At 42.7% G+C, this 9640-nt stretch overlaps 1 protein-coding gene across 1 annotated transcript; it reads left to right on the top strand.

Moving 5' to 3' along the window:
* Positions 1–648: 648 nt before the first annotated feature.
* Positions 649–8658, top strand: LOC309437345 (uncharacterized protein). Its single transcript, XM_082047677.1, has 3 exons — positions 649–831; positions 2494–3126; positions 3998–8658. Exons 1-3 carry the CDS (start codon positions 771–773, stop codon positions 6643–6645), a joined length of 3342 nt encoding a protein of 1113 aa, XP_081903803.1. The 5' UTR covers positions 649–770; the 3' UTR covers positions 6646–8658.
* The last annotated feature ends 982 nt before the right edge of the window (positions 8659–9640 follow it).

Genomic DNA, 9640 nt, shown 5'->3' with positions numbered 1-9640 from the left:
GTCCAGGTAGTGGGTGATTAAACTAATTTTTAGAAACATAGAATGTCCTGAGCTGGAAGGATCCACAAGGATCACCAACTCCAACTCCTGTCCCTGCACAGGACAACCCCACAGTTCACACCGTGTGTCTGAGGACGTTGTCCAGTCTCTTCTTGAACACTGTCAGGCTTGGGGACCTGACACCTCCCTGGGGAGCCTGTTCCAGTGCTCCAGCACTCTCTAGGTGAAGAACCTTTTCCTCATGTCCAACCTGAACCTCCCCTGGCACATCTTCCTGCCATTCCCTCGGGTTCTGTTGTTCGTCACCACAGAGAAGAGCTCAGCCCTGCCCCTCCTCCTTCCCTTGTGAGGAAGCTGTAGCTGCAATGAGCTCTCCCCTCAGTCTCCTCTTCTCCAGGCTGAACAAACCAAGTGACTTCAGCCGCTCCTCATACGGCTTCCCCTCCAAACCCTTCACCAACTTTGTGACCACTCAGAGGCGGCACCGGCGACACCAAACCACCAGAAACAGCCCGCCGCGCACGCGCAGTCACCTCAAGGAGGCGGACAGCCCACCCCGCTCAGGCCACCGCCCACGCCCCCTGCCTTCCCCTCCAATCAGGAGGCGGCGGCCGCGCACCGCACGGCCCCCCCCGCCTCCCAGTGTCCTCCCGCTTCCGAACAAACCACTCGACCAGGTAGGACCGCCGCGTGCGGCCCCGAGCCACCGCAGCGTCTGCGCCGCCCGTTTGGTTGCAGCGCGGGGCCGGCCGCGCCGAGCCGAGGCGGGAATGTCGCTGCCGCAGGAGATGTCGCTGCCGCAGGAGATGTCAGAGCCGGCGGGCGATAGCGGTAGGTGCCCTATTCCTGGTAGGAGCCCAGCGCGGGCCGAGGGGCGCGGGGAAGCGAGGGGGTGGGGGGGCGCGCAGTGGTGGCTGGGGCGGGCGCATGCGCGCTGGCGGGCGCGGGCCCAGTTCGGGCGTTTGCGATCGCATCGGGTTGTGTTGGAAATAAGTGTCACAGAGTGGTTGGGGTTGGAAGGGACCTTTGGAGATTATCCAGTCCAGCCCATCTGCTAACGCAGGGTCACCAGAGCAGATCACACGGGAATGTGTCCAGCTCGGTTTGAATGTCCCCAGAGGAGACTCCACAGCCTCTCTGGGCAGCCTGTTCCAGGGCTCTGGCACCTCAGAGTAAAGAAGTTTCTCCTCATATTCAGATGGAACCTCCTGTGCTTCAGTCTGTGCCTGTTGCCCCTCATCCTGTCGTTGGGCACTTCTGAATAGGGTCTGGTCCATCCTCCACCTTGAGATCACACTGTCACAGTATGTTTGGGATTGGAAGGGACCTCAAAAGCTCATCCAGTCCAATCCCCCTGCTGGAGCAGGAACGCCCAGGTGAGGTCGCACAGGAACATGTCCAGGCGCGTTTTGAATGTCTCCAGAGAAGGAGACTCCACAACCTCTCTGGGCAGCCTGTTCCAGTGTCTGTCACCCTTACTGAGAAGAAGTTTTTTCTCAAATTTAAGTGGAACCTCTTGTGTTCCAGTTTGATCCCATTACCCCTTGTCCTATCATTGTTTGCCACCGAGAAGAGCCTGGCTCCATCCTCATGGCACTCACCCTTTATATATTTATAAACATTAATAAGGTCACCCCTCAGTCTCCTCTTCTCCAAACTAAAGAGACGCAGCTCCCTCAGCCTTTCTTCATAAGGGAGGTGCTCCACTCCCTTAATCATCTTCGTTGCCCTGCGCTGGACTCTCTCCAGCAGTTCCCTTTCCTTCTTGAACTGAGGGGCCCAGAACTGCACACAATATTCCAGATGTGCTCTCACGAGGGCAGAGTAGAGGGGAAGGAGGACCTCTCTCGATCTACTAACCACCCCCCTTGTAATACACCCGAGGATGCCATTGGCCTTTCTGGCCACAAGGGCACAGTGCTGGCTCATGGTCATCCTGTTGTCCACCAGGACCCACAGGTCCCTTTCCCCTACACTGCTCTCTAATATGTAATTTCCCAACCTATACTGGAACCTGGGGTTGTTCCTGCCCAGATGCAGGACTCTACACCTTCCCTTGTTAAATTTCATTAGGTTATTCCCCGCCTAACTCTCCAGCCTGTCCAGGTCCTGCTGGATGGCAGCACAGCCTTCTGGCATGTCAGCCACTCCTCCCAGCTTAGTGTCATCAGCAAACTTGCTGATAGTACACTCTGTTCCCTCATCTAAATCGTTAATGAATATATTGAATAATATTGGCCCCAGTACTGACCTCTGAGGCACTCCACTAGATACTGGCCTCTAACTAGACTCTGCACCATTCACTACCACTCTCTGGTTTCTCTCCTTAAGCCAGTTTGCAACCCACCTCACTACTCTATTGTCTAGACCACACCTCCTCAACTTAGCCGTGAGGATGCTGTGGGAGACTGTGTCAAAGGCTTTACTGCTTTACTAGCATAAATAAATTCCCCTCTCAGCCTGCTCTTCAATCTGTTCTTTTTCTCTCCTCAGAACCAGATGTCTTTGAAATTGTTCTCCCAATCACTGTCTTAGTGCTGAGTGATGATGATTTTCTCCACGATGACGCCCAGGAGGAAGAAGCAGTGTCAGTTCCCGAGTTGAAGGAGGTTGAGAAGGAGGTTAACTCAAACAACAGTATTTTCCTAAAAAATGATGTGACACCTTCAAATGACAGTCACAGTTTAAGCATTTGTGAAGAAACCAAGACTGCTTCAAATAAGGATAATAGTATGAAATACTCAGAAGAAAAATGGTTTGCAGAGAATGTGTGTAATAGAATAGGATCATCTTTAAGTGATCAGTGTGATGCAGGCACGGATAAACAGAATGAATCTTTTGTGTTGCTGACATCATCTTGCAAAACAGAGTTTACAGAGATAAACGAAACCAGTGACAGAAAAGATGGTGTTGGTGACAATGGGTTTGAGAAGGTTCCTCCTCTCATCTCCTCTGCTGGCAATGAAGATAGAGATGAGGCCATGGAGACAAGCAGACAGTTGGTATCAGCAGAAATATCCAGACATGAAGAAGAACTTGTCAGTCTTGCAAGTATTCTATCTGATGGCAGTGGAGAGAAACAACCAGAAGTCCAGAAGGAGCTGGAGACAGTTGTTGAAATAGAAGGTAACTTGCTAATGAGACCACTACAAGAGTTTGATAAATACGGTAAATCTCAAGTTATTGAAATATGTAGGAAAGTTTGTAGGAAGAATACCAAACCCATTTATTTTAGAGTAAGCACTTGAACATAAATTAATATCATATTGAGCAGAAAGAGAATATTGGCTGGAGTAGGCTTAGTTCTTTCACAGAGTCCTGCAAAAAATAGTGAAACCACAATAAACTGGTACTGTTTCATTCTGCTGCAGTTTGCAAAAGGGCAGACCTTTAATTAGGGAAAAGGTTTTGAAAATAAAAATTTGGGTTAAAGATTTTGTTATCCCAGTTACGGGTATTAGAGAGAGAAACCAACAGGCAGTTACTCTCATCAGTATTAGCAGAGACTTGGAGAGGCATAATTTAGGTTTGAACTCCACCATTCCTTACAGCAGATGGAAGTTCTCCAGGAAAAAAGGTGCAGATAAATACTAATAGTGTTTTCATTTTAACAGACAGAAAGCAACAATCATACTTGTGAGAATGTAGCCCTAGAAATTTCAGTGTCAGTGTTATCATAAGAATTCTGGCATAAAGCTGTTCCATTAAAAACCGTAGGGAATACAGTGTTGTCCTGTGAAATTCAGAGCTTTGGGTATAAAGGGGAAGTGGGAAGGAGACTCCAAACTAGGATTTATTTTCTTAGAACATTATTTAAATGTTGGGGTGGAAAGCACTGAGAGAGACATGAGGAAAGAAATGGAGATAGCAGAATATGAAGCAAAAGGAGAGAAGAGCAAAGCAAGTTATTAGACAATTGTGATTATTACTACCAATTAATCACGAATGCTGGTGATTGTATGAAATGTCATGCATGTGACTTCTTATCCCACTGTAGATCCTGATTCTTCAAAGAATGGAGGCAATGAAACTAATAACAGAAAGATAAGTGAATTTGAAGATGAAACTTGGAGTTCTCTCTTGGAAAATGGCTTGAAAGAAGAACAGAAATTTACCTCTAATTGTTCTGCTCCATTACTCAATGGATGTTCTCCTACTTCAGAAGAATTGCCAAAAGATGTAGGGAAACTGGAGATGAGTGCTTCTCCTTCTGCTGAATCAAATGCTACTGGAGAGCATATTTATAAGACTTTAACTCAATTTCCTAAAAAAAGACACCAGCAACAAGAAGTTTCTCCTCATGAAAGCCTGAAAGAATTGCAAAGCCAGCAAGAAGATTTAGCATCGCTAAGTAGCAGTGTGACCATCAAACCTGTTTCTAAAGCATCTGGTTCTACAAATAAGCAGGAAAGTTTGAATTTGAAGTGCAGGTTTTGTAGTTCTGTATATAAGTGCAGTGCACATCTAAAGAAACATGTATATTCAGCTCATAAGGATAAGAGAATGCATAAATGCTGCTTTTGTAAGAGAACCTTTTTCTATTTTGTCAACCTTAAGAAGCACCTTAAATTTCATAAGAAAATGAGTAGGTTGAGAAGGGCAGGAAAATATACGATGAATATGACAAAAATCAGGCAGAGAAAATGTGAAGAAGAAGAATCTGAGACCAAGAATAAAGAAAGTAAATATGAGCAATTTTTCATCAAAGTTGAAAGGGACTTTTCACCTCTGGGTATGCCTGTTAGTTTTTCCTGCAAAATGTGTTTCTTTGCTTCAACAAACCCTAGGAGTTTTGTTCAGCACATGAAGGGACATAAAGAGAGACCACCTTACCAGTGTCCTCAATGTGATTACTCCTTCATTAGCTTTTCCTACCTGTTAAATCATATGTACTGGCATGCTGGGTATAAGCTGTACCAGTGCAGGTTTTGCACCTTTTTTTCATTATATTTTGCAAGCATGGTGAGGCACAGCTACGTACACTTAGGCGGTAAACAGCATTCCTGTGAGTTCTGCCAGGCAGTGTTCACGAGCACCGTTGGGTTACAGAGACACAGACGATTGCATGCAGACAACAAAACACACCAAGAGCAGCAACTCGGCTTTGTAAGCAGAAGAAGGAGAATTCGAAGACCTCTAAAGAGTTACACGTGTGATGAGTGTAACTTGGTGTTTTACAACAGAGGACATCTCAACTTTCATAAGAAAAATCATGAACAGTTTAATGCTAATGGCTATCAAAGCAATAAATATTGCAAAAGGAAAATATGCAAAGTTGAAAGTAATTTCCAGGACCATGTTTCTCTGTCTCTTTCTGGTCAAGAAGATGGTTGTCTCAGTGGTGAAATGCTGGCTTCAGAAGTAGACTTTGAGCAGGAAGGTGATGTGCAGGACAATAAGGAGATGTGCTTTGGAAGGGAATTCCCTGAAAATGGCCATGAAAGCAACAGTTTACCTGTTACTTGGAATAGGTCAGACATTCTTCTGAATTCTTACAAAATGGAAACACTTGTTTGCAAAGCGGAACCTCTCTTCAGCTCTGAGGCCTCTTGTTCAGAAGCTCAAGAAGATGACGCATATCATAAATTTGTGGAAAACTTAAAGACTACATGGCCTTCCAATTTGTGTGCATCCAAAACGTACCAGTGTCAACACTGCAGTTATGCTACTGCTGTTCATAGTGACTTTAAGCTGCACCTAAAAACACATACAGTTGGAATACCGTTTGTGTGCAAAGAATGCAATAAGGCATTTAAAACGTCAAACCATTTGCAGGAACACAGCTTTATTCACATAAAGAACGGCTTTGAGTTTGGCCGTTGCTGCTGTGTAGGTAGCAGTTTACAGAATCTTGAATTGCATCATGAAATGGAGGTAGCTTTGTGTCCAGAAAGAGATTTTGGTTCCTCGGAAGTCTCAAACAGAGTCCATTCCTTGCTTGGTTCGGAGTTCTGTGGATTACAGCCAGATGTCCAGAGGGGCAAAAAAAAAGATTTGCGAGCACGAAGTCAACGACAATACTATGAGTGTGCAGAGTGTGAGTATGCTACTTGTATTTTAAGCAACCTTAAACTACATGTGAGAACTCACACAGGTGAGAAACCTTACACCTGCGGTGTTTGTCAGAAGAAGTTCCGTACTTCCAGCCACCTGAAAAGACACAGCGTCTTGCATTTCAATACCGAGTTCTTCAAGTGCAGGAACTGTGACTATTCAACAAACAAATGGCTGTCCTTGAAACGACACCTGGCTTCACACTCTTGTGGGGAAAGCTCATCTACTGGCTGTTTCCATGAAGAAAAAAAGCAGCTGCCTTTCAAAACGTACACCTGTGAAGAGTGTGGCTATTGCACGGTTCACAGCAGCAACTTGAAGCCACACTTGAGAATTCACACAGGGGAGAAGCCATTCAAGTGCGATCAGTGCCCTCTCACTTTCCGCACGTCCAGCCACCTGAAGCGACACTTACTGACTCATTCAAAGCTGCGCTGCAGAAGGTGTGAGTTTTCCACGGTAGATAAACGTGCTTTCCAAAAGCATGTAAAAACGCATGCAAAAATGTGTAAGTGTGGAAAGTGTAACGTGACGCTGCCTACCAAAAATCTTCTGGAAAAGCATAAATGGCAACATAAGGTTGGAATATAAGCTTGGGAATTAGAAGCTGGCGCTTTGTTTTGGAAAGGTTTGCATGTCCTGAATTTGTTCTTTGCTTTACATTCTCCTTCTATCCCCAGAAGGATGCCTGGTAGTGGTTTTATTCGGCTTTTTTTTTGTCCAGAGAGTGAAACTCAGGTACTGGTTTGCTCCAGGTTCTTCTGAGAGCTTCAGTTCTATCCCGGGCTCTGCTAAAGAAAATCTTGGAGGCAATTTTCAAAGCCTGAGTAATTTTTTAATAGCAGGAGGTGAGTTATAATTTGGCCAACGTTCATGAATTTAAGCAGTTACTCTGCGCCACTTATTTTCTTTAAAAAAAATGATAAAAATTGTCTCACTGAAAGGATGTTAAAAGGGAAGGAATTACACATTATGTTGCATATTAATAACTTTTCATTCAAAAGTTAATACGTTTGGAGGCTTAATGATACCTCGCATCTACTGAAAGTTGTCTTCCCTTACCCCAGTTTCTCTTGCAATAGCTGCAAAAGAAAAAAGTATCTCACAAAAGATTTGTGTCATCACTGGAGAACTGGGATAGGAAAATGTTTGCTGTATGTGTGTATATATAAAGGGTTTATTAGGCAGTTATATTGTCTGTACTTTTAATAATTATTCGAGTAGTCTGACAGGAATGGTAATGTCCTTAATCAGGTATTCTATGATATTGAAAAGACTTAATCTTCACTTTTATGTAGATGTCTAATGTTAATCTAGTATGAAACACCTTTCTCTAGGCCAGTGGTTACCGTGCTCTTTGTTTCTTAAAATAGACAATATCTTACTTTTCAAAGAACTTCTCTATTAAGTTAACTACTGGCCAATGTATTGCAAATACTATTTAGTTACACTGAAATCCTTTGCAGTATCCTGAACTGTAAAATTTATTCTTTTAAGAGCTTTACTGTGCATTTAAAATACCACATGTGAGGGCCACTTGTGCCAAACAAGCGTAACCCTCTTGTGGGAGAAAAGACAACAGCAAAGGGCTGGTGCAGACTGTCCCCTAGTGTTAGAATTCAGTCTGGAAAGCAGCAGAGTGAACCTATAGCTTAACTTAGAGAATGTAAACATGAAACCACCACTGCTTTTTTATTGCTCTCAAATGTATGCTTTTGTTTATAGATACAGATAATACGTGGCACAGGGTTTCCGGTGATGTAGGAGACAGGTTGGAAATGGTTGCCCAGAGAATTGGCAGAGATACTAAAACCAAAAAATTTGAGATATTAGAAAGCAATCTGGACGTTGTCCTGGGCAACCAGTTGGACCAGTGACCTCTGGAGGTCCCACAGCTGTTGTGTGATTGGGAATGCGCTTCTCCAAGAGTGAATTTGAACTCACCCATAGACGTATTGATTTCACGCCAGATTGGCAAAGGTATTTAAGTGATCTTGTTCTTTATAGTTGCAGTAAAATCAGACAAGAAAATATCGGTGACTGTGAACCCCAGTGGTTATGAACTTTTTACTACAAGCTGGGAAGTCACCATTTGGGGATGAGTGATTCATATTTTGGAATGATTAAGCAAACTACCTGATACAGTTGTGAGAAAGAAGAATGTTTTCCTGATATGAATAAATAAAAACATTTCTAGGCAATAGTAACACTATTATACAAGTGTGGAGGAATTTTTACCTGCATTACTGTACAATTCTGATCATTTATTTGAAGAAAATTTCTACAGAACAGGTACAAAGAATAAACAAAAATAGTAAAGAGAATTGTAAGCCTACATATCAGAGGAGACTAGGAAAGCTAAGTCTGACAGGGAATAAAAGTTTTTATAACTATTGTATGTATATGTATTGTATGTTGCACAATGGTAAAGAAGGGAGCCCAATTTAGTGTGGTTAGATTCACTGAAGGAAATAAACAGCATGAACTTCTTTTGATTGTAAGGAAAGACAACAGAAGACTTCTTCAGATGGAGCTTGTTGTGTTTGTAAAAATAAATATTCCAGGTGGTTGCCTCTGATAAATAAAGTGTTTCATGACTCATGAGGTTCCCCTCTGTTCATTATGCAATGCATTGCACTTGTGAGGATTGAAAGTGATTCTTGGGCTGCTGAAATTTAAAGGCATACCTGTTTAAAAAAAAGGACGTGGACAGTTCTTAATATTGTTTTTTTCCTAGCTAAAACTGTAGTATTTTTATTCTTGCGGAGTTTTAAGAAAAATCAAAGGCTTCTCTAAACCATACTATGAAGTTTTCTATCTCAACCAAAAAATTCACCTGATTTTCTTCTTGAAGACATCCTGAGTTTGGACAAAATAGTAAAATGTAATAGGAAATCACACTAATGACAAAAACTTGAGTAAATAGCTGTCATTTTATGTGCTATGTAGCTCCTAAATAAGTGAATCAAAGTTAAATGTAGAGTGAAGTAAATGACTCTAGGTGAATAAGGCCATGCTGCAATATGGTTCACCACCAACCAGATGTGGCTAGAATATAAGGAAGGAAATATTATATATATATATATATATTTTAACTTCAGAAAAATTTAAAAAGTGTGGAAGGCCCAGCATTTCTTTATTTCTTTTAAAATAGTAGAAATGGCTGCCAATCCAGTGTCAAGAAATAAGGTGATGAGTGCAATGGCAGCTGGGTGCATTGGTAGCGTTTGTGTTTCAGAATTGATGGTGAAAGAGGCATCGTAGTATCATCTTCCAGCTGCTTTTGCAAACACTGGTAATTATAATTAGTAAGAAAAGCTCCTCAATGGCCTTGTAAAGGATGGAATGGGCAAGTCTTCAGCTGTGAGAAAAATTATTAATTAAATCTTGTAGGGCCTAACAAAAGTACAAGATTTAATGTGTTAAAATCTTTGTGTTACGACATTTGACTACCTCAGTTTTCATTTAGGCTACAGTGCATCCATGTAAACGCATGTTTTTTTCCCAAATTAAGAAAACATACAGTAAATGTAACAATAGTGAAATGTTATTTTCTCCTGCTGTCCCTTCCCCAGTTGTGTTAGTT

Source organism: Streptopelia decaocto (genome assembly GCF_964273445.1).
Source record: "Streptopelia decaocto genome assembly, chromosome: 3".
NCBI classification, from domain to species: Eukaryota; Metazoa; Chordata; class Aves; order Columbiformes; family Columbidae; genus Streptopelia; species Streptopelia decaocto.
Note: the sequence above shows the minus strand (reverse complement) of the source record. Positions and strands in the feature narration are given on the sequence as shown.